Raw genomic sequence first — 24,692 nt, 5'->3', positions numbered from 1 at the left:
GACTTCGTGTTCCGCTTGCAAGCTCCAAGCGCCCTTCACGGCTGCAAAATTCAGCTGACAGCTTACAGTTCAGTTCACAGCAGTGTATGGCATCCGCGTACCATGTTTTTTCACCAAACCCAAGGGGTGGTTCGGACCCCTTCGAGGAACAAGAGTCCATGATTGGTAGTCACTCTCTCAACGCTGCAGAGGAGTATTTGGGTCGGTGAAACAAAATGTGGATGGAAATGAAGTGGTGGACATGATGTTAGCATCATGTAGCTCATGTGCTAGTCGAGAGGAAGTAGAACACCAGTAACGCATAGAGCGGAAAGGCTGCTGGATACACACAATCGTTCACGGAATGTACATCAGGTCACTTCACGTGACAGCAGAGAAAACAGACAATGCATACAAACTAATCCTATTCCGCTTTTCAATACGTGGGCAACAGCGCAAACACTTGGTTTCACTGGACACATTCACTCATTGACACTGAATGAGCTATGTGCTTGTTCTTCGCATTTCAATTCATTTGACTCAAATTAGCTCAGTTAATCTGAATAATTTGAGGTTTCCTGTACTTTTCGATGCAAATTCTATCGAATAATTTGAATAGCCCGCGCAGCTCTATCTGGATCATTTGTAGTTTCTGGCTGGCAGCAACGTGCGACTCTTAGGTAAGGGTGCCACATACAGTCTTTGACTGACTTTGCAGACCTTGCGGTGACCGGAAAATTCTTTATTTACTCGAATCTATACTCGCAGACAACCTTCTGTGGTTATGAATGGAAATCTATGGGGGTGGAGCTTCTGCACATGTGTTACCACGCCAAGTAGTCCACCAGCGTTTGCCGGTGCTTTCGTTACTCAGAATAGATGCTGAATCGACGCTGCTTTCCCTTTCAGACATAGAAGGGAAAAGCCGTAAAATAAGTTAACTTTTATGTTCAGTGGTGTGTTTTATCGTATATAACTGTTGCTGATAAGGAGTTTATGCTTTCTCTTTCCCAGCTTAAACTAACGTGGATGAAAACATGGGACTCTTTTCAGAAGCACTCTCATTTGTGTGCGCTTTGACTACGTAGATTTCCCTTCAATGCCGCAGAAAGTTGTCTGCGAGTATAGGCTGGCCCCGATTCTAAGCAGATCCCCGAAAGTCCAAGGCCAGGAGAAAGAAAAAAAAAAAAAAACTTTTTTTATTACACTTGCCTGAAATTTAGGCCGAACAAAAAAAGTGATAGCGTTTACAAAATGAAAACAACATTTATCTAATATGAGCATGCCGAGCTCATTCCACATCGCTATCTTCCTTATCACTGTCATCTCGTTGCAGCCAGTGCACGTAAAAAGCATCTCCCGTTGCCCCCTCAACGATGGACATTTTTCTCATCGATGCCAAAGTCCCACTTGGCTTGAACATTTGACGACGCCTCTGTGGCTAGCACACCTTTTTGTTTGAAAGCGGCAGTATAGTGGCATTGCCTGTTTAGTGCCATTACGATAACGCCACGCCGCATGCCAATACGACACAAATCAGAATGGCAACGTCGTTCATGCACTTCATTTTGACTACTGGCGTGGCTAGTAGTGGTTGCAATATTGACTTTTCCAGATGGCACTAGCTATGCACCATATTTATCAGTTTCAAGCGTTTTTTAAAATCCTCCAATCTAAGCCGACCCTCGAGTTTGGTATATGATTATTCGAAAAAAAAAAAAAAAATTATCTGCCTAGAGTCGAATAAACACGGTGGTCCGAAAAACTCATTCAGCCAAAAAATAAAACTTGCTACGCATAGAGCAGCTTAAAAAAAAGCTCTAATAATGCCTTGCTTGTACTACACTTAGAGGCAATCAGACTTGCTTGGATTTGCGCAAGGGTGATGTTGTTTCCGTATACGGTCTGACAAGAGTGTCACTGCATTGGCGATCTCCGCCAGTGGAGTTCGCCATGGAGATCGAAGAAACGAGCTTTGCACCACTCCACTCTCGTGAACGCACAGGAAGTGGGCTCGCTCACACAAATGCCGAGCTGCACAAACACCCATAAAGGTGCAACATCTGCGAGACACACCTGCTCAGTGGACACACCTTGTGCAAAATAGCAACCAGCACTTTTAGGGGAAAAGAAAAACAAGAAACAGATCACGCATTTAGTTATTGTGACGATAGTGTTGACAGAAAGCAGAAAGAAAAAAAAAGAAAAAGTGCCGTCCCCTGGAGCTTTTTGTCAGCCAAGGAAGAGCGGACATGTCCTCTGAGACTAGAGAGTGGCGCTTGCTCTATTTCTGATAGCTTGTGCCTCCCAATCTTGGAGGCTATAGAACAGGCCACTGAAAGCCAAACTAGGAAAAAATCCATCATGGCAGCCTCCAAGAACGGGTAGTGTGGGTCGGAATGAGCAATTTAATTTTGAAAATTGAACTTTGAGGCCTCAATTCACCCGTGGAACCGTGCATTCACAAAGTCTGGAATATCCATCAACTCTGAATTTTTGGAGTCAAGCAGCCTCGCACACACTTTAGCGGCGGTTATCGATTCCGTGAATGTCGTCTGCAGCTTTGTTGAGTGCAGCGGTGGCGATTTTTATGTGCTTCGTGTTGTGAGCCAGCTGGGGTACATGGCACTTGGGGTGGCGAACTACCGCACCAAGCGATCCCGCATCAGTAATCATATATAATTTTTTTTTTCTTCTTCATTTTGGTTAATTCGAAAATCTGCTTAATTAAAATAATTTTATGGTCTGGCAGCCTTCGAATTATATTGAGGTGTCACTGTATTTATTGTTGAACATCCCAATGCTCATTCGGCTTTCAACTGTGTTGTGGCACGTGGTCCTGTGATACGTAATTCGCTAGCGCAAATCACGGTATGTTTTTGTCTTGTATAAGCTGCTGTCTAATAGAGTGACAGGACGTGTGTCAAGGAAAGAGCAACGCAATCGAGGACGGCAAGGGTAGGGATGTTGTCGCCCGATGCTTGATGGAGGCCATTGAAGCTCAGGCCTGCCAATGAAATGATATTGTCACATTGTTGTGACAGTGAAGAAGCAGACGATAATGAAAACGGTGGATCGGGAATCCAATTCTTTATTGGACGTACATGCACCCAGGAAGAACAAATAACACTCAAAGCACAATGATAGTGACTAACAAATGCGTCGATTGTCGAAAATTTTGTGCACGGGTCAGACGCATCGGCTATTTATATGCGATGCGACTCATCAATAATTCCCGCCTGATCACTTATGTTTGCAATCCTTCCGAAATCTGCAACACTATTCACATCGCACATGCAATCTGATTATAAGGTTATGTGACAGCATAGACAACAATTGAGAATGTTGCGATGGATGTGGGTGCGCCATGAGATCAACAGTTAGCAGGTGAACGAGCGGTCACCAGGCGAAGGAGAAACAATGTATGCGTGTCAATGTGGCCAGCAGTTTTCAGTAAATTTTTTCTTATGAGTGGGTTTGACTGTGTCCAGGTTGTTGTGCCTAAAGCTGGTGCTGCTGTATCGTCACAACTCACTGAAAGCCTCAATATTGGTAACAATTGTAGCAAATTTGTTGGTTTTGACAAAAATGCATCTGTCAACCCCCCACAAGCTTCTTGTTTGAAGTTTTACCTAAGGCCTTCATTTGTTAGTTCATCTAGTTGAGAACATGCAGACACCATGAGTGTTTAAGCTTTCCCATAACCAGGTGCTGTCATGTGTGACATGCACGCTATACATGTGAGCATTTATGAAGCAAAACATAGGTCACGCAGTCTTTCAAGCTCTGGCCACGTTCCTTGGCCAAGTACAGTTAGATGTTTAAACAAACACTGTGGCAAAGCCAACAACGCCAGAATGAAAGACATGAGCTGACTGAGTGATCAACAGTGATTGACCAAGGGATATCTCTGCCCAATGTTTTGACAATTCCCATGTTGAAGCGTTACTGACAGCAAGCTGTCACTGGAAAACATGGCGCAATTTCGAAGCAGGGAACCGATCGGGACGAATGCTGCTATTAACTGTTTATTTTTCTAAACACTCAAACAATTTATAAGCTGATTGTTTGAATGCTTATACCTGACAAGTGTGGAAGTTCTTTCTGATTTGCCTTCATGCTTTCCTATCAAGAAATGGCGTGTTGCATGCACTCGAATAAGCGTATAAATCAATGGTGTGTTGAGAGAAACGACCAGTTGGTAGTGGAGTTGGTTCTTCTTGGTTCCCTATATCTGCTAAGTTTTCGAGTTAACGTAGTAGAACTAGAATTAGGAAGGAACAGCGCCAACTAAGACGAACACAAGAGGGGAGAACAACACAGGACAAGCGCCAACTTCATCTAACTTTATTCACCGAAAATTCAGCAAATATAGGAAAAACACAGACATGCGCACAATGACCATCATGCGTCATCTGCCAAACCGCTCCAGATATGACATTTCACTTTTGAAGAGGGTCACGGAAGTATCACTTACACAGTTTTTTCCTCTTTTCTTTATATGGAATGCTTCTAAAACCTCACGTGCCTTAGTTTCCCTACTTCTGCCAAGAATCTTTATCGCTCCGAACCGTGGTTCACACTTCTTGCAGTACTGGCATTGTCTTTGTGGTGAATGTTCTGCCGCTTGTTGCGGTGCAAGTTGCGCAATGTTCGCAACATTGCGCAACTTGCACCGTGTGTGACCAAGCGGCAGAACATTCACCACAAAGACAATGCCAGTACTGCAAGAAGTGTGAACCACGGTTCGGAGCGATAAAGATTCTTGGCAGAAGTAGGGAAACTAAGGCACGTGAGGTTTTAGAAGCATTCCATATAAAGAAAAGAGGAAAAAACTGTGTAAGTGATACTTCCGTGACCCTCTTCAAAAGTGAAATGTCATATCTGGAGCGGTTTGGCAGATGACGCATGATGGTCATTGTGCGCATGTCTGTGTTTTTCCTATATTTGCTGAATTTTCGGTGAATAAAGTTAGATGAAGTTGGCGCTTGTCCTGTGTCGTTCTCCCCTCTTGTGTTCGTCTTAGTTGGCGCTGTTCCTTCCTAATTCAAGTATGCACCATCTAGCCCAAATGAATGTTCTCCTGAAGTAGTAGAACTAGCACCACAGCCAGTCCTTCTGCCATTGTTTGGTCCTGCAAAATCCACAAGTAAAACAAGGACATGAAGAAACAAATACCACAGACAAGCGCTGACGGCCAACTGGAAGTTGATTTGAGAATTCTCCACCCATTTTATACCTTTTCCAGCATAGGTACGCGTATGCCAGTCGCACATACATCTACAAAAACAGCTACATCATAATCTTTCATGTCTATGCTGGAAAAGGTATGAAATGGCTGGAGAATTTCAAATAAACTTTCAGTTGGCAGTCAGCGCTTGTCTATTGTATTTGTTTCTTCATGTCCTTGTTTTATGTTTGACGTCATAGTTCTACGGAAACCCACGAGGTTGAGAGAAGTAATTAATTAAGCGAAAATTAGACATCCAGCCAATCGTAGCAATTCCTGCAAAGGAAACCCAGATGGGTTCCTCGAAAGAAAAGCCTCACAGTGAAGAAAAATTTGTCTTGGTCTGGGACACGAACCTGAAACCACTGCCTTTCCGGGGCAGCCGCTCTACCATCTGCGCTAACTCAAAGTTAGGTTCGTGTCCCAGACCAGGACGAATTTTTCTTCAACTGCGAGGCTTTTCTTTCGAGGAACCAATATGGGTTTCCTTTGTAGGAATTGCTAGGATTGGGTGGATGTCGAATTGTCCTTGTTTTATTTGTGCTGTTTTAACATGGTTCTAAATATGAACCACCTAGCCCTTGTGAAGACCTTACTAGGCATTCACAATCTAGTTGTCTAGCTCGTGTACGATTCCAGGGCTCGATTGTTGAGGAAGACCACTTGTGTGAACTTACTGGCAGTAAGCTTGATCAACTGCCACGGCAGTTTGAACATTGTGTGCATGAAATAAATCAGAAAAAATGAGTAGGTCATGATACAGCATCCTGAATTTCGGGGGTTGTACATTGCTTCTGGTAGTAGTGCTGTAGAAAAAAGTACAGGAAATTAGACTTGTCTGAAATGTTGCTTAGGCAGCCACATGCAGTAGTGTATGGCAAGCTTTAGGGAGCAAAATAAATAACCGATGAAGAAAACATAATGCTACTTGACAGGCATTGTCAGGAATCAGTGCTCACATGAAATGTACCATTTGCAAGGAGGCAGCAGTGTGCATGAAGCAGCCATCTGTAAGCCATCTTCCGTGGTGTTTCAGATGGCAATTTGGGCTAGTTGGTTAATGGTTCATGTTGAAGTTTTTTGATGCAAGTCGCTTTAAGCGTTAGCAATTGGATGTGTTGCACCAAGAGGATTGCATGCTTGAGCCCCTCGGCGGCCAACTCTAACCACGCCTCACTGGCCACCGTAAGGGAAGTGAACAGGCGACACCTGGAGGGCAAGTAGGAATGAAGAAGCAAAGTGCAGAGTTCCAGCTGAGCTCAAGGGTTAGGGAACACATTGCGAGTAGTACATTGAAAATTGTGCATGGTGCACGCCAAAGGGAGCTCAGAACAAAGCAGTGGGACCGCTGTCTATGTCGCCACATGTCCACTTGTGACATTTGAGCTCTCTGGCGAAAAACAAAAGCACAGACCGTCCAAGGTTAAACATTATTTAAAACTTGACATTTCTACCTCCACACAAGAGCCTTGTTCACAATGGCTCATTGTGAACAAGACTCCCATGTGAAGGTCAATTTGTCAGGTTGTTACACCTTGGTCGTTGTCTGTATTGCTTTTTGCCATGATTCTTCCAGACCAGGCAAAATTTGGTCAGACTCTTGACTTCATTTCAGCACGAGTGGCATCCATCTGCACTTGCTACATTGCTCCACACAACGCCTTTTTTCGCCCTGATTTCAGATGTTTGTCATGCCGACACTGACACATGCGGTTGGCAAGGTATTTTGGGCGCTCGTGTTGGTGTAATGTCGTGCTCACCACCAAGGTGGATGCACCATGAATTTGTGTGTATGGTGCACTGCGGCGATCGTTACGAGCTGACTGGTTGTCGGGCAACACTGGTGACAAAATGGTGTGTGGCATTAACACCCTCTGGACTGTCACAGTGTGACACTGATGGTTCAAAAATTGGAAATAAATTATTTGTCATTGATAACTTTAAAATATTTTTTTTCTTTGAAACGCCCAGAGTCATGTTTGAGGCAGGAGCATAGCTAGCTGGTGGGTCCACATAGCTGTTGTGTGGGAAGCGCACTTTGCTGCAGCTAAACTGTAGAGGTAACCCGTGCCTTTTTGCCACGCCAGTTGGACAAGTTCAGTGCCCTGGTGTGTGGAAAGACGCGGGACCAGCTGGAGCTGACGCAGCAGGCCCGCCAGTGGATGCTGAGCCTCAAGCCGCGCTCACTGAACCTCTGAGAGAGGGCGTGCTTGCACAATCCCTTCCTCGGTACGTCCCTCCACCATACGTGGGTGCCCCCCAGTGTGGCTGCACAAAATCTGCACTGTTTGTTTGCATGCGTTGCGGTGGTGTAGACTGCACCACTCCCTTGCATGGCACTCTGCTTGCGTGCTGCAGTGATCACTTGCTCTTGTTTGTGACTCCATTCTCACTGCTGTTTGGCATCTAGCACTTGGCACTGCGAGACCTCTGGTAGGCCGGTTGCTAGCACACTGTTAATGGCGATGATGCATTTTTAAGCGCAGTGTTGCTTTGAGCCATTTAGTGCTTTGGGGAAACAAATGGGGAAAAACACACACACTGAGAAACATGTGGCGCCCATCCTGTTTCACGGTTCGTGTTTGTTTCTCATCATTTATTTTTTAATGAAGCACACATTGTTGAAAAGGGTCTGGGTGTAGTCATCCAACTATTCTCAGTTTGTCATTTTAACTGAGGGCAAAGGGCCTAATGTTCTTTCACACACAAAAAATGCTGGGCCTTTAAGCACACATTTTAACCAAACATTTTAGTTTGACATCACTTCCTCTAAGCCCATCTCACAAACAGCAAGAGTCCAGTCATTTTGGCATGCTTGTGTGACGTCAAGAAGTGTGGAGCCACTGTTGTGTTGTCTGCTCCAAAACACTCTTTAACGACACGTGGACTTTAATGGACTCTCCTAGCACTGTTGCATTGTGCCTTTCACTTTGAAGAACTTTTTTTCTATTAATAATGTGTAGTGTCGTTGAGCGGAAAAAAGGGCAGGAAGAAACGGAGTGGACAGAACAGTTTCTCATAATAACGTGATTATCAAAATCTGTGGCTCGGATTGTAATTGCATCAGGTCTGGCAAATGCTTGCTCGGGCCCAGTTTGACGCTGCATAAAAGTAATGCAACAGTGTTGCAACAACTCTGCACAACTAGAATGCTCATGTACATGTACCTTTGAAGTTGTGCTGGCGAAGTTGGAGAATTACAGGGTGAATATGGAAGCTATGTGGGGGAGTGGGTGACTGGGACCTTGTCAGGCTCTTGCCTTTTGTCTTGGCGCCCTCATTTCGTTGAAAAGAAAATAAACTTTGACTTTCACAACAAAGTGTCAAAGTTGTACAAGTTCGCAGCTTGCCAGAAGAAAACCAAAACACAAGCTGTAAAAGAACTACCAAGTGTGTCGACAATTTCTGGGAACCGAGTGTGGGCTTGGCAAAACATTACGCTTAAGATCTCAGTCACTGCACAATCGGTGGAACCTGTGATAAGCTGACCCAAGTTGTCAAAGCCATAGAAATGGCCATTTGAGCAGAGTTGCAGTGCATTCCTTACCCACTTCATTCCAAATAATGGAGGTGCCCATAATTCCACCTCCCTTTTAACTCCTGAGACTAGCGTGAGCTGAGTGCGCAGTAACGCGCACTGGGTGAGAGATTTTGTTTGAAATAACCATGGTGCAGGTTTCAGAGTTGAAATTCGCACAAGTTTTTCTCCATTCACAAGTGTTGTAGATTGGGTGAGTTGGTGCATATTGCGTTCTCACGCTGGTACAGTTTGAGAATGCAATACAGTTTGAAGAACAAAGTCTGTTTCTTCTTTTGGTTGGCTTGGCTGTTTCTTCATTTCCTTGTTGCGCTTTACCAGTTCGACAATATTCAAATGCATAGGACTTTGCCAGAACCAACAGAGTTCTTCGAATTATCCATCAATCCAAATTTCTTGGATTAGTCGGCTTTCACTGTAGTACTGCTCTTTTGCACAAGAATACACTTCGGGGCATCTTATCTCGGCTCCAAGTTGTTGCCTTTAATCTCTCTACTACAGCAGAACCTCATTGATACGAACCCGTTATGTGCAATTTACTGGCGCCAACATTTGCGATCAAGAGAAAAACTAAGGTCTGAGGACCCCTAAGTGTTTCTATGGTGAATGTGGAAGCATTAATGTCCAATTGAATGAACGGTCCTTCGATTCTTGCGTTGCGAGTGATGTATGTGCTGCCTAAGCCAGCAAGCAGCGGCAGCCTGCGATGCCGGCACCACATGCCACTGATGCCCTCAGGCAACACCTGGTGCGCTACCGCCCTTTCGCTCACTCTTCCAACGCCTCTTAGATAGCACAAAGGCTGGTGCACTTCGATCCATGACGTCATGCTACCTTGCCCCACTGCCATAGAATCTAATGGGGATGCTCCCAAGTAAGCTGCGGTGATTTTGACGTTACTGCCTCTGTCACGCTGGGCTTGACAGTGGAAATTTCAGTCCATGCAGCATGATGTCATAAAGCAGAGTGCACGGGCCTGCTATCTAGGCGGTGTTGGCTTGGCTCTGTTGAGGAGCGCTTGTGCCGAGTAAGGGTGACATAGCCCTTTCCCCTCACGCGACACCTGGTGTGCTAGCTTGGTAGAAGGTGTTCTATTTCGCTTGTCCTGCTGCATTGAGGCGCAGCTCATGACGTGGTGTCGTAGCCAGTGGCAGTGCAAGCTTAGGTACCTTTTCACTGCTATAGACGACAGATGCTGCCATTTTCGCTCAATGGGTCATTTGACCCTTTTCCATTAAATTCACCCAGTGTATTGCACTTCTTTTTTTACCAGTTCATAAGTTCTCGTAAAACACAATCTTTTGGCACCGACGTTCAGTACATTGCCAGACTGTAATTGTGTGGTACAATTTCTGGCCACTAGATCCCATGTAAGCAAGGAAAGGCACGAGATGCGCGTGCCAAGAATGGTAGCCCAACAGAAGCTTCCCTGCAATACTTAGCCGCTTCTGAAAACGCCAGCATGCACTTGGTTTCCTATTCCAGTACCAGAATATTTCCCGGGTCGTCATATGCTGCATTCACAGCTGTCGCCACCAGCCTTATTGCGATAAGTCTCTTCACCTATCTGTTTCACAGTACTGTTTCATTAGGTGGAGTGCTGCTGTAAGTATACTGCAAGTTTTTCATTGGTGATAACTGAAACACGCCGCCGTTCCCTGCTGCAGGTGGTGTGAAGTGAGCGTCGTGTCTGATGGCGTGGTAGGCATTGTATTCCAGCGTCCCCTACCAGCTTGATTGTGTTTCGGCTTCTCATCGCCATCTTAAGACAATATGCAATGGGGGAAGACAATGTGCGTCTTCGGTAGCTCGAGCCCCCACCAGCTTGATACAGGTCGGCAACTCATGCCACAACGATTTGTGAAGAACAGGGCACGCAACACTTCCCGCCGAAATACCTTGCGCGAAGAAACTGCTGGTCCATGCCGAATTCAAGGATTGCAAACGTAAGCTTGCAAGCTGCAAAAACGACAACACGAGTTTCCTGCTGCAAGGATTTGCGTTTCGCTTCACGTCAACTACAATTGAGTCTGTCAAACTTTTTAGGGACTTCAGATCGTATATTTTGGCGGTTAGTATGTCGTTTTCCAGAACTATGAACGAGGTTCTTCTGTATCTACTGTTTTTAAAAGAAGCCTTTTCTAAATTTTTGTCTCTGCTAAAATCTCTCTGGTTATGTGTAGTAAAAGCTTAAAAGCTTTATACCCTGAAAGGACCACTCACCAGGTCTGCCCATTTTGAGCTGACAAGTGCAGTGCGTACAGTGGGTTCTGACAATCATGTCTGCTAAGTATTGCATCCCTTTGTGCCATGGAAAGAGCTTGAATTTCAAAGTGGGTGCAGCGCTCTCAGCTGGAGTGTCAGTCGCACATGTGCACCTACGTACATGTCTTTGCTCTTACATCACTCGTAGTAACACGTGACTTTGAGAATTATTCAAGGCACCATCAGTTATTTGTTCTATCTGTTGGTTCAGTACACGAATTAAAGTTTAGAGAAATAATGAAACATACAAACCGAATGTCTGCGTGTTTTTACTTTGCTTCATACTGTCACGTGGTCGTGACGTTGAATAACACAGTAGCAGTACTGTGAACGACAAAACTAACTTTTATTGGGCGCTACACTTATAGCACAACGATAGCGGCGAACACGCTCGGCGATCGTCGAAAATCTGATCAGCGGGTCAAGGGCGTCGGCTTTTATAGAGCAGTCGTCGAATGTTCCAGACTAATCGTTCGCACCCGCTTGCCTTCTACAAAGTTCTACACCATTCGCGTCAGGTGATGAAATCAGATAACATAACGTTCGGCGACAACAGACAGCGGATAGAAGCATCGATAACGTCCCAGAAACTTCGGATACATACAGGCGCGTCCCACGCTGTGCGATTACATTTGTTAGGCGGCGAAACGTGGTTGCGCCCGATAAAGATAAGTACACGTGTCAATACCCCCCTCTTAAAAAGCATCGACCCGATGCTGCAAACAAACGAAAGTAATAAACAAAAGCACTTGTAGCAAAGAAAAGAACAAAAAAAATGGCGAAGTTTGTCAGCGTCCGTAAAAGGGTTTAAGGCGCACCACGTGGACCACTTCAGATCGTGCGCGGCGCCGCTGTGAATGCGAAATGCCGTCTGGCACGACCTCATAGTCCAGAGCGCCAATACGTCGGATGACCTTGTAGGGCCCGAAATAGCGTCGGAGTAGTTTCTCACTGAATCCTCGTCGGCGTATCGGGGTCCAGACCCAAACACGGTCACCAGGTTGGTACTCGACGAAGCGTCGTCGGAGGTTGTAGTGTCGGCTGTCGTTCCTCTGCTGGCTCTTGATTCGCAGGCGGGCAAGCTGTCGGGCTTCTTCGGCGCGCTGGAGATAGCTAGCGACGTCAACATTCTCTTCGTCAGTTACGTGCGGCAGCACGGCGTCAAGCGTCGTAGTCGGGTTCCTGCCGTAAACCAGCTTAAACGGCGTGATCTGTGTTGTTTCTTGCACCGCCGTGTTGTACGCAAAGGTTACGTACGGCAGGACCGCGTCCCATGTCTTATCGAAAGCGTGGCAGTTTGGGCGAGTTGGTATGTCATGAGAGGAATGCGTCATTCTTGGTCGCAGTCGTAATCAGCTCACAAGAGAAATCATCGAAGCAAAGGCTATCATTGATCTGGGCCATGCATGTGTAAGCTCACCTTCATTATCATTATCAAACAATGAATTGGCGTATCTCCGACTGCAGCCACAGGCTGTCTGAATATGTTACCACTTGGTTACAATCGCTTTTGTGTCTTCATTTCTTTGTTATCTCCTGATGTCATATGGTTTGCCGAGTGTATAAGTAGTCTTGTGTCACGAAATAAACTGTCAGTTGGAAGATAGCGCTCACTCTGTTTTTCGTTCCCTTTGATTACCCCTACCTTCTTCCTTTTTTTGCTCTTCCAAGCTGCGCTACAAGCCTAAAACACCCATGTCTTATGTTCGACGTCGACGTACATTGCTAGCATGTCGGTGAGGGTCTTGTTCAGGCGCTCCATGAGATCATTCGTCTGCGGATGGTAGGCAGTTGTCCTCCTGTGGCTTGTCTGTCTGTACTGCAGAATGGTTCGGGTGAGCTCTGCTGTTAAATCCGTTCCTCTGTCTGTGATGAGGACTTCTGGGGCACCATGTCGAAGCAGGATGTTCTCGACGAAAAATTTCGCCACTTCGGCTGCGCTGCCTTTTGGTAGAGCTTTAGTTTCAGCAAAACGGGTGAGATAGTCTGTCGCCACGACGATCCACTTATTCCCGGATGTTGATATCGGAAACGGCCCAAACAAATCCATCCCAATCTGCAGGAATGGTCGGCGAGGAGGTTCGATCGGGTGTAGTAATCCTGCTGGCCTTGTCGGTGGTGTCTCGCGTCGTTGGCAGTCTCGGCACGTCTTGACGCAACGGGCGACGTCGGCGCTCAGACGCGGCCTGTAATACCTTTCCTGTATTCTCGACAGCGTCCGGGAGAATCCGAGGTGCCCAGCGGTTGGATCGTCGTGTAGGGCGTGCAGTATTTCTGGACGCAGCGCTGACGGTACAACAAGAAGGTAGCTGGCGCGGACTGGTGAGAAGTTCTTCACGAGCAGGTTGTTTTGTAGCGTGAACGAAGACAACGCGCGCTTAAATGCCCTAGGGACAACGTCGGTGTTCCCTTCCAAATACTCGACGAGACCTTTTAGCTCCGGGTCGGCTCGTTGCTGTTTAATGAAGTCTTCCGCGCTTATTATCCCAAGGAAGGCGTCGTCGTCCTCGTCGTCTTGCGGCGGGGGATCGATGGGGGCGCGCGATACGCAGTCGGCGTCGGAGTGTTTTCTTCCGGACTTGTATATTACCGTGACGTCGTATTCTTGTAGTCTGAGGCTCCACCGCGCCAGCCGTCCTGGAGGGTCCTTTAAGTTAGCTAGCCAACACAATGCGTGATGGTCACTGACGACTTTGAATGGCCTGCCATAGAGGTAAGGGCAGAATTTAGCTGCAGCCCAAATGATGGCGAGGCATTCCTTTTCAGTCGTAGAATAGTTGCTTTCCGCTTTTGACAGCGACCGGCTAGCATACGATATCACCCTTTCAAGTCCTTCTTTCCTCTGGACCAGGACGGCACCGAGGCCTAGGCTACTGGCGTCAGTGTGGATTTCGGTATCGGCGTCCTCGTCGAAGTGTGCAAGTACCGGCGGCGACTGCATGCGTCGTTTGAGTTCTTGAAATGCCTTGGCCTGAGGCGTTTCCCACTTGAACGCGACATCACATTTGGTTAGATGTGTTAGCGGCTCCGCAATGTGTGAAAAGTCCTTGACAAAGCGCCTATAGTAGGCACACATGCCAAGGAATCTGCGCACTGCCTTCTCGTCGGTGGGCTGCGGGAACTTTGCAATGGCAGCTGTCTTCTGTGGGTCGGGGCGTACTCCCGATTTGCTGATCACGTGGCCTAGGAACAAAAGCTCATCGTAAGCGAAACGGCATTTTTCTGGCTTCAGAGTGAGCCCTGATGACTTGATGGCTTCTAACACTGTCGCAAGCCACCTAAGGTGATCGTCAAAATTTCCGGCGAAGACAACGACGTCATCCAGGTAAACAAGGCACGTCTGCCACTTCAGTCCGGCTAACACCGTGTCCATGAAGCGCTGAAACGTTGCAGGCGCCGAGCACAGTCCGAATGGCATGACCTTGAACTCGTACAGGCCGTCTGGCGTGATGAAGGCAGTCTTTTCGCGATCTCTCTCGTCGACTTCTATTTGCCAGTAGCCAGACTTGAGGTGCATCGACGAGAAGTATTTAGCGTTGCAGAGCCGATCCAATGCGTCGTCTATCCGTGGAAGGGGGTACACTTCCTTCTTCGTGATCTTGTTCAGTCGACGATAATCGACGCAGAAGCGTAGGGTTCCGTCCTTTTTCTTTACCAGGACTACAGGAGACGTCCACGGGCTTTTTGACGGCTGGATGATGTCGTCGCGCAGCATTTCGTCGACTTGTTGCCTAATAGCTTCACGTTCTCGCATCGAAACTCGGTAAGGGCTCTGGCGGAGTGGTCGAGCGCTCTTTTCGGTTATTATGCGATGCTTTGCAACTGGTGTTTGTCGAATCCTCAATGACGTCGAAAAGCAGTCTTTGTATCGTCGGAGAAGACTTCTGATCTGTTGCTGCTTACTCATAGGAAGACTTGGATTCACGTTGAAGTCTGGTTCGGGGATAATGCTCATCGGGGTAGATACGGCTGAATCCGAGAGGACAAAGGCATTGCTGGTTTCCACAATTTCTTCGATGTATGCGATTGTCGTGCCCTTGTTGATGTGCTTGAACTCTTGGCTGAAGTTGGTTAGCATAACTTCCACTTGCCCTGCGTGGAGTATAGCGATCCCTCTTGCGACGAAAATTTCACGGTCGAGCAGTAGATGTTGGTTGCCCTCGATGACGCCTTCTACGTCAGCGGGTGTTTCAGTACCGACGGAAATAATAATGCTGGAACGTGGCGGGTTGCTCACTTGATCTTCGAGCACACTCAAGGCGTGGTGACTATGACAGGTCTCCGGCGGTATCGCTTGATCTTGTGACAGCGTTATCGATTTCGACTTCAGGTCGATGACTGCGCCATGCTGATTCAAGAAGTCCATGCCGAGAATGACGTCTCGTGAACACTGTTGGAGGACAACGAAGGTGGCAGGGTAAGTCCGGTCATGAACGGTAATTCTTGCCGTGCAGATCCCTGTCGGCGTAATCAGGTGTCCTCCAGCGGTCCGAATTTGAGGGCCTTCCCATGCAGTCTTAACTTTCCTCAACTGGGCGGCGATGGGTCCACTCATGACGGAGTAATCGGCTCCTGTGTCTACTAAGGCGGTGACTGCGTGGCCGTCGAGAAGCACGTCGAGGTCGGTGGTTCTTTGTCTTGTGTTGCAGCTAGGTCGTGGTGTCAGATCACGGCTGCGTCGTGTTGAACTGAAGTTGGAACGTCGCGTCGTCAAGTCGTCGTTCGTCAGTGTAGTCTTGCCTTCCTGACTTCGTCGGGATGGCGGCGTGTCGTAGTTATGTCGTCGAGATCGTTTCTTCGTCGTCTTCTGCGGCGGCGGAGGAGCTTCGTGAGTTCGACGAACAGCAACCGCACCTCCATTGGTTGCTGCTTTTAGTTTTCCGGATATGGGCTCGCTGACCGGCCCCGGGCTGGGCCAGTGTATGGTCGGCGCTGCGGCGACAGGTAGCGGCCTGGTGATGGCGAACGCGATGGTCGTCGAGAGCTCCACCTAGTAGCGGCGAGGTAGTCGGCAATATCGCGGGGGCGTTCACCTTGCTGCGGGCGCGGAGCATTCACGGCGAAACCTCGCAGTCCCATCTCCCGGTATGGACATCTTCTGAAAACGTGACCCGCTTCTCCGCAGTGGCAGCAGAGCGGGCGGTGGTCAGGAGCGCGCCAAATGTCCGTCTTCCTCGCGTAGGTGCGCTGGGCGACGGGTGGTCGTGCTGGCGGCGGCGGCGGCGGCGGACGACGAAACTGTGGCGTGACAGGGCCCTGGCGCGGTCGCGGAGGGGGACCTTGACGGCGTGCGACGGCAGCGTAGGTCATCGCTTGCGGCTCAGGCTGGGGCGATACAGGGGCTACTCCAAGTTGTTGTTGGAGCTTCTCACGCACGGCGTCGGCAATCGAAGCCACTTGTGGCTGTGATGGTGGGAACAGCTTTTGTAGCTCCTCCCGCACGACTGCTCGGATAGTCTCGCGCAGGTCGTCGGTGGCCAGTGATTGAACTCCGGCGTAATTTGTCGAGTTCGTGCGGCGGTCGAATTGCCGGTTTCGCATCTCGAGTGTCTTCTCGATGCTGGTGGCCTCGCGAAGAAACTCGTCGACGGTCTTCGGTGGGCTTCGTACCATTCCGGCAAAGAGTTCCTCCTTCACACCACGCATCAGCAGGCGGACTTTCTTCTCCTCGGGCATTTCAGGGTCGGCGTGGCGGAAGAGACGGCTCATTTCTTCCGTGTAGATCGCGGTCGTCTCATTAGGTAGCTGCACCCGGGTTTCTAGTAGCGCTTGGGCTCGTTCTCGGAGTACGACGCTTGCGAATGTCTGCAGGAAGCCGCTTCGGAAAAGTTCCCAGGTCGTTAAGGTGGCTTCTCGGTTCTCGAACCACGTCCTGGCCGCGTCTTCCAAAGTGAAGAACACATATCGCAGTTTGTCGTCGCTGTTCCAGTTGTTAAAGGTAGCGACTCTCTCGTACGTCTTAAGCCAGCTTTCCGGGTCCTCGAAAGTTGAACTGCGGAACGTCGGAGGCTCCCTGGGCTGCTGCAGCACGACGGGTGACGCTGGTGCTGCCATTGGGGTGGACTTGGTGGCCATCCTCCTAGTCGTCTCAGGCAAAAGTCTGTGCTCAGGGGGCAGTCCTTGCAGCCTGCGGCTACCTCGCTGGTTCTTGTCGACGTTGGTGCCTTCCGAGTAAGGGCTTGGGTCACGGCTTTGTGGGGGCGTCCGGTTTATGAACGCAAAGCACCTCCACCAGATGTCACGTGGTGGTGACGTTGAATAACACAGTAGCGATACTGTGAACGAGAAAACTAACTTTTATTGGGCGAACCTGTGCCCACAAAACAGGCTACACTTATAGCACAACGATAGCGGCGAACACGCTCGGCGATCGTCGAAAATCTGATCAGCGGGTCAAGGGCGTCGGCTTTTATAGAGCAGTCGTCGAATGTTCCAGACTAATCGTTCGCACCCGCTTGCCTTCCACAAAGTTCTACACCATTCGCGTCAGGTGATGAAATCAGATAACATAACGTTCGGCGACAACAGACAGCGGATAGAAGCATCGATAACGTCCCAGAAACTTCGGATACATGCAGGCGCGTCCCACGCTGTGCGATTACATTTGTTAGGCGGCGAAACGTGGTTGCGCCCGATAAAGATAAGTACACGTGTCAATACCATAGCAAGAGGTATATACAGTCGCCGACCGTTTATTCGGACCTCACGGGGACTGCGAAAATGTCCGAATAAACAGGTGTCCGAAAAAGCAGATTAAGAAAAACAAAAGAAATCCTTTATTTCCACGCACTTATTCGGGCTCGGCAGTAGGCTTGGAAGAAATCGTGAATGCGCCGTTGGCACGCTGTTCCGTTTACGCGCAATCAGATAAGCCTGAAACTCGGAGAGGGTCGTACGGTCACTATTAGCGGCTGAAAGCACGGTCACTGCTTGTACACGCTCCGCATGCGACGGCAGCGTAGCACATGGTGCGTCATCTCCGGCGGTGCAGCAGAAACCTGACGAATGATCTTGCCGTCGTCGAGTTCTGCGCATGTCAATACAGCAGTGTCAGCACCTATGAAACTGCCAAATGAGACGGTGTCCGGAATCGCAATGCAACCATTGCGCAGGTCTCGGCAGAACATTTTCCGCGTCAGTAGGGAGCACATCGGAAGGCGACAAGTCTTAGGCCTCCCGGCACCCGCTTGCCGGCATTCCCCAGCGCAGTCTGCGCGGGCACTGTCGGCGCCATTAGACCTTTGACGCGATGTTTACCTATGCCGCGTTGGCTCACCGAAACCTCGACACAGCACACAAAGCAAACACCATTGTGCCGACACCAGTCGCACAAACGAAAAACGCGGCCTGCTCGCAGCGTCAGCGAAGAAACAAATCAGCTGCTGGATTGTCTTGACATGGCTTACGAAGCTTAAACCGGAACTGCTGCAGAGCCACTCTATCTAACCAGGTAGAAACGATGATGATGAGCGGGGATTTTCAGTAGCGCCACTTCGTGGGGCAGCAAGGAAGCTCCGTTCAAAACTAAAATGGCGTTCCGCAAGTCGAACCATGCACCGGTCAGAGTCGGTGCATGGTGCTCTCGACCGAGTTGGCTCAAGGAGTGTCCGAAAAATCAGACGAGAGGTTGCAAGGTGTCCGAACTTTCGGCAGTTGTTATACATTATGGTCTATGGGGAGAATGACGGTGCCGCGAGGCTGACCGAATAATCGGGCATGTCCGAATTTTCGGAGTCCGGAAAATCGGTCGGCGACTGTAGTCCCGTTTCGTCTGCTTGTTCCTACGTCGTGTGTTTGCTCACGCCGAAGACAAATCAAGTTAATTTTCTATGGTGTTCCAGCACTGCAATCATGTTCTTTCATCCTTTTGTGTTTCCCTTAGTGCTCATGATTGTGGCACTGACTTATACCGCTAATTGGGTGCTCTTGTACAGAGCACGCGGGATCGTCACTGGAAGTGCACCACGTGGCGAAACCTCGAGAGAGAAAGGGGAAAAAAAGCAAAAACGAAGTTGGGGCCCCGTTCGTCGCGCAATCCTCCAGTATAGAACACAGGGAAGGGATGTTGCTTGCAGAGGCTAGACCGGGCAAGTGGAGAGAGTGTCTACGTTGGCGCTGATGCTCGCCTCCAGACATCACGGGTTCACAAGACTTCAAATTAATTTATGAAAATACTTGTGGTGGAATGCTCCTTAGAGAGGGCATGTAACAATTTGCGATGTAAAACAACCAAAATTTGCCAAGTGGTCTGGTGAGGGGCCCTTTAAAATAAATCATTGTGCAAAAACTCTCATGGTAGGCCACATACCTGTTACTGGTAGAGTACACATACTCAGTGGCCATAATTCATTAACATACATGATGAGTACACAAGACATTGACAACGTGTAATAGGACTCTACAAAAACAAGTAAAATGGAACATGGCTTAAAATGCATGTAGACTGTCTCAGTTGAACAAGTTCAGCTATACACACCAGGCTTGAAACCCTACATGTTTTACTTTCAAGAACATTGTATAAAAATTATTTAGAAGACATTCCGTCAAGCATTTATTCACACAAATCAGAAACGATAAGGGGAGCTGACCTGCCGTGTTTTGTGCTATTTCTACGAACATGTACTAATCATCAATATCTGTTGGAGAAATAAAGTTTATTCCTGTCCTATCCTGTACCCTTATCTTTCTATCTCGTTGGGGATAGGGAGGTATAAGTATAAATGCGGCCAAGGATTGTTGTCCTTGTCAAGGACCTTTGTCAAAACGTTGCTGCAGCAAGATACGTCTTTTATTCGACCGCGGAAGGTCACTTCAAGACTTTGACTGCAGTTTCTGCAGTAGTTCCTAGTGATGTAGTGCATGTTACCACACAGGTTCAAGCAAGTCCAAGGTACCACAGAACTGCGCGTTTCCTAAGAAAAACGTTTAGCATCATGTGAACCTTGTCGTCTGCTTTAGTTTGTTCCATTATGGCAAAGCACATTTAGGCATGGGAAGCCAGTCTTACAAATGCAGTGCGTATTCTGAATAAAACCCAAAGCCAGAAGCTGCCTTTGTGAGCATGTTGCAACAACCTTCTAGCCACTAAGTTCGTAACTCGCCTTCTGCTGCAGTCAGTCGAGTGTTCTGCCACTAACCTAGTTCAGCACTTTCAGACGGACAAGACCTACTGGTGCTGAGGAATGATGCAACAAAACTGCTGAGGAGTGAGCAGCAAACATGGACATGACTGTGCTGCACAGAGGAGTAGCAAAAATGCTCATGTACATGTGGAAGTAGTATTCGTGGTTCGCTCCACAAGATTTTTTGCTGCATTCAAAGGTGTTCCAACGTGACTAGACCCATGTAGAGTTGGCATCAAATGTCTACAAACTGTAATGAAAGTTGGGCGAATTCGTAACTGTTTATTATTCTACTGCAGCATGTACGAAAGTTCATGCCTGCTTGTTCTCCTGCCTGTGTTTTTGTATGTTGTGCAGATTGAAGTATAATAATGCAGAGTTTACAGACTGCAGGATGTGGGGAAACATTCTGTGCAGCTTGTGATCAATAAAACTTTAACATTACACTGTGCACATTATTCATCTTGCAAATCGAAATATTCGGCTGCAGAAACATCCTACTTTGCCTCAGTTCTGTTTAGTGTTTGTCACTGACTATTACAGCGTAATCGCTGTGCTTCTTACTGTCAATGCCGATGTTACTAGCATTGTTTCAGAATGATGCAGGATATCTTTTTTATTTTAATTTGATTTTTATTTTATTGTAGCAGGTGCAAGTCATTTGCCTCCCGCCGAACATAGCCAGTCTTTTTTTTTTGCATGCATTCAGTGGAATTAACTCTCACAAGTTAGGCAACAATGTGCTTGTATTATTTGGCCTCCTTCCCCCAGTGTGTTGTGTGCATGCAGCTTAGCGTCTTGCTATTCTCACATTGTTGTTGCAGCTGTCTTCTTGCCTAACTGCTGTGCGGGATTAGAGTTGTGTGGCCAAGTTTGGGAGAAGCGTTGACTTGTGGCACCACCTTGTGCAGGTGCTCTCTGCCGGGGTGACACATCCGCTTTTCTATCACCAGCGCCACCTGCAGCATTACGGTCACAACCGGGACCCCTTTGGTGGCGTCCAGCACTACTTTTAGAAGGGACCACTATCTTTCTTCGTCTATGGCACCAATGAGTGGCCCTATGGCTCACTCGACATTTCTGTGCACCAGTTTTATATTGTGCTTGTCACCAACCATTGCATTGCAATTGCCAAATCCGCTTGATGTAGCGTGGCAGCCCTGCCTGCTTTACGTGTTCACAGAGCCCTTTTTTTTGGCCCTGCGTACTTTTAGCCCCTCGTGAACCAGCATTTCTTTTATACCCATGCACCACTGTCCCTTTTTTAATGCGATTGCATTTTGAGCAGCGGCCAAGGACAGCTAAGCTTGGTGGCTAGCGGCTGACAACTTTTTTTAATGGATCACTTTTGGAACTGCTTTTAAACATTGGGCGCAGGACTTGCCCGTGCTTTTAGTGTGATGACTTGTACACCCTTTTATGCTGTATTTCTTTCTTGTGCTTTTACACCACGGGAATGCAAAGACCTGCTATTTTTATAAACTCTTGTGGACATTCCTTGTCTTTCGTGTTCAAGTTATTGCATTTGTTGCCTTGCACTGTCTCTCGGTGATTAAATCACTAGCTGCGAGTGAGTGTGCGCTCCTTATTCAGAAGCGTTGTGATCTGGGCTTGTTAGTTTACATTCATTATGGTGAAAACAGCACAGACGACGAGATCGGGGAAATAGACAACACAGCACATTGTGTTGTCGGTTTCACCACAATGTCCTTATTCAAGTTGCAGACACGTGTGAACCATCTTGCGATACTTCATACGGAGAGATTATAGACTGTGAGTTGCGTAATGTAAGAGTGTAAGCCTTAGATACAAACGAGGCATTGCTCCCCATGAGAAGTGCTGCTCCACAATTTGTCTGCCTTCTTTCGCACCCAAGTGACTTGCTTCTTGTTAGTGGCCTGCCACAACAGACAGTTCGCAAGGCTGCCATGTATTCTTCCATGGAAAATTCCTCAGGGGTTCCCATTGTAGGCTTTCTTCAGTTTGTCACAATATGTTTTATGACTATCATTGTTGTTAGCACCAATGTTTTGTTATCATTACCAGTCTAGAGCTTCCAGCAAAGGTCAGCAAAAGGCAGTGAACAACCTTTTTTTGTGTGTGTGTGCATGGTTCTCTTTATACTCCCTATTGTTACAACTCTTGAATGGGAGTCTTTATTGCCGCTAATGCAAAATGCACACTGCTTATGTGGTGCTCTCATTTCTTTAGGTGCCTTTCTAGTGTCGTTGCTTTTACACAAATTCACTGATGGATATGGGAGTATTGTTCGGCCAACCGTGGTTTTTACGAGTAAAATGTTGCCTCTCTTTATTCTTTTACTTCTTCAGTTCATCTTCATTTACTTCGTTCCAACCATCTTTTTTGTTGTCTACCTCTGTCTTTATTGACTGTATTTGCATTAATTTGTCCCAAAAGATTTCTAGACAAACATCGTAGAGGAATGCAGCATATTAAGATTGACGATTGTTGCGACTGCTGTCTATGACCAAATATCTCTATTCTCAGGATCTGACAGACTTCATGAAAGGAATGCACTTTTTTTAGTTGTCTGTGTCAATATGTGCTCTGTAAACAGTCACATTGGGATGAAAGGTGAGCCCCACAGTACCAGTGTTCTAATTTAGAAATAAGCAGTTAGTCCTCGTCTTGTAAATGTTGTCCAGGTTGGATTCCCCCCCCCCCCCCCATGTTCTGTTTTACACTGAGAATGGCATGAAAGCACAGTCAATTATCCTCATGAATGAAGCTGAATTAACGATATTCAAAAGCACTGTTTACTGCGTGCTTCTGTGATGCTTCTACAGAACTTCCGCCTCAAGGAGGCGTTGTGTGAGCTGTGCTGAAAGCCTTTCTTTCTCGTTCTGGAAATTTTTGTTGCCATAGCATTGGAACATCTCGGTCAAATTGTTCATGTGAACTGTCACACGAAGAGAGATGATTGTCTCCTAATGTGTTTGTGCTTCTTTCAAAGCACTTCGTCATCCGAATAATGATGCAAGCCAAACGCTCTCTCCCCTTGAATGATTTAATCTTTTGCCCCATTGCATACCAAGTGACCAGTGCCGTGTCATGCATTCTTGTGTTCTGGCAGAGGCTTATGATTATCCTAGAGTGGTGAAAGCTTTTATTTTGCATTTGCCTCACATATTATTGTATGCTCTTATGCAAAGACCATACTTTTAATAAATTTGAGCCTGAATTTGCTGAATGTAGTTGTCACATGTGAAATAAGTAATTTAGTAAATGTGCACTTGCATTTAAAAACTTACAGGCTTGCCACTGTATAGATCATATATTGAGAAAAATCTGGCACTAAACGCCTGTGACGCCATCTAGTATAACGAATTCAACATGATTACAATGCGCCAGTGTGGCTGTTCATTTGGCATGAGAATGATTCGAAGCACATGGATTTGCCTAAACTTTGCCCTTCTGGCTTCAAACAACTTTAAACCACTTTTTTAACCATAAATTCTTTGTACGGCAACAAATGGTTGCATTCAGTGTTTAATTACCATTCAGAATGGAAAAAAAGTAAGCACATGCTAGTGTTACCTTGCAAACATGGGCTAGATTTTGTGACATGCATTGTAATTTATTTATGCACTGGAAATTATGCAGAGAGTTATAATTATAATTTCCCTCGCTCATGAAATATGGGGCTAACATGCTACACCAGAAGAAACAATAGGCTGCAGCATATAGTCTGTGAACGACTTGCCAAAAATGGTGCATGCCACTGCCGTAAAATTTTTCTCTGCAACAGCTTTTGCACAGAGCATTCATTTCATTGCCATTCCAGCAACCTATCTGAGCGCACCGTGCATTTTCTTTGCAGAAGGGTACGCATTTGGGCTGGTTGGTTCACGATGACGGGCAGAGAACAGGGCTAAAAGGATGGGACGAAGAGAAGGACACAGACCACAGCGCTAACAACCAAGTGAATAGGTTTACAGTAGTGAAAGACTGGACAACAGAAGACACGCAGGGACACACACAGCACCGTGTGTGTCCCTGTGTGTCTTCTGTGTTGTCTGTTCGTAAACCTATTCAAGGATAAAAACACTTGGTTGTTAGTCAGCACTGTGGTCTGTGTCCTTCTCTTCGTCCTGTCGTTTAGCACTGTTTTTTGCTCGTTTACTTTGTTTAAGGAACTCGATAATTCATCACTATCGGCTGCATCTTATAAAACGTTGCCATGACCATGTTTAATGATATTGAAGAATAAGGTAAACAGCATGAGCCAGATTATTGCAGTTAACAGGCAAGAAACCAAATGTTTGTAGGTTATTCCAGGCAGCATTGCAACAGAGCGCTACACCAGTGTCGCACTGGTGTACCGAGTGTCTCGGATGCTGGCTGAGGTCTGCTCATGTGAGGAGTGTGCATACCACATTTCCCATTCCACAAAAATGCGAGTGCGGCCTTTACATGACATCGTAAAAGTGCTTACACAAGTTAATTTGTTTAGCTAAGGTGCGGGCCAAAGAAATGTGTGTCCTTGTGCTAGTATAGCTGATTATATGATGGTTTATTTGTATTGTAATTGTATAAT

At 47.1% G+C, this 24,692-nt stretch overlaps 1 protein-coding gene across 3 annotated transcripts in view; it reads left to right on the top strand.

Annotated features, from left to right (window-relative positions):
• The window catches only part of LOC139049684 (transcriptional activator Myb-like), a 343,827-nt gene extending 320,482 nt beyond the window's left edge, over positions 1 to 23,345 (top strand). For 2 of the 3 annotated variants that reach the window (XM_070525393.1, XM_070525391.1), the window contains 2 exons: positions 7,297 to 7,438; positions 21,046 to 23,345. In XM_070525393.1, the coding sequence (XP_070381494.1) occupies positions 7,297 to 7,407 (111 nt within the window). In that variant the 3' untranslated portion in view covers positions 7,408 to 7,438; positions 21,046 to 23,345. The remainder of the gene's footprint in view (positions 1 to 7,296; positions 7,439 to 21,045) is intronic. The other variant, XM_070525392.1, reaches the window with a different exon arrangement.
• Positions 23,346 to 24,692: the final 1,347 nt, after the last annotated feature.

The sequence above is a fragment of the Dermacentor albipictus genome, chromosome 9 (assembly GCF_038994185.2).
Source record: "Dermacentor albipictus isolate Rhodes 1998 colony chromosome 9, USDA_Dalb.pri_finalv2, whole genome shotgun sequence".
Taxonomy (NCBI): Eukaryota; Metazoa; Arthropoda; class Arachnida; order Ixodida; family Ixodidae; genus Dermacentor; species Dermacentor albipictus.
The sequence above is the reverse complement of the archived record's forward strand: the minus strand, read 5'-3'. Positions and strand labels throughout refer to the sequence as shown.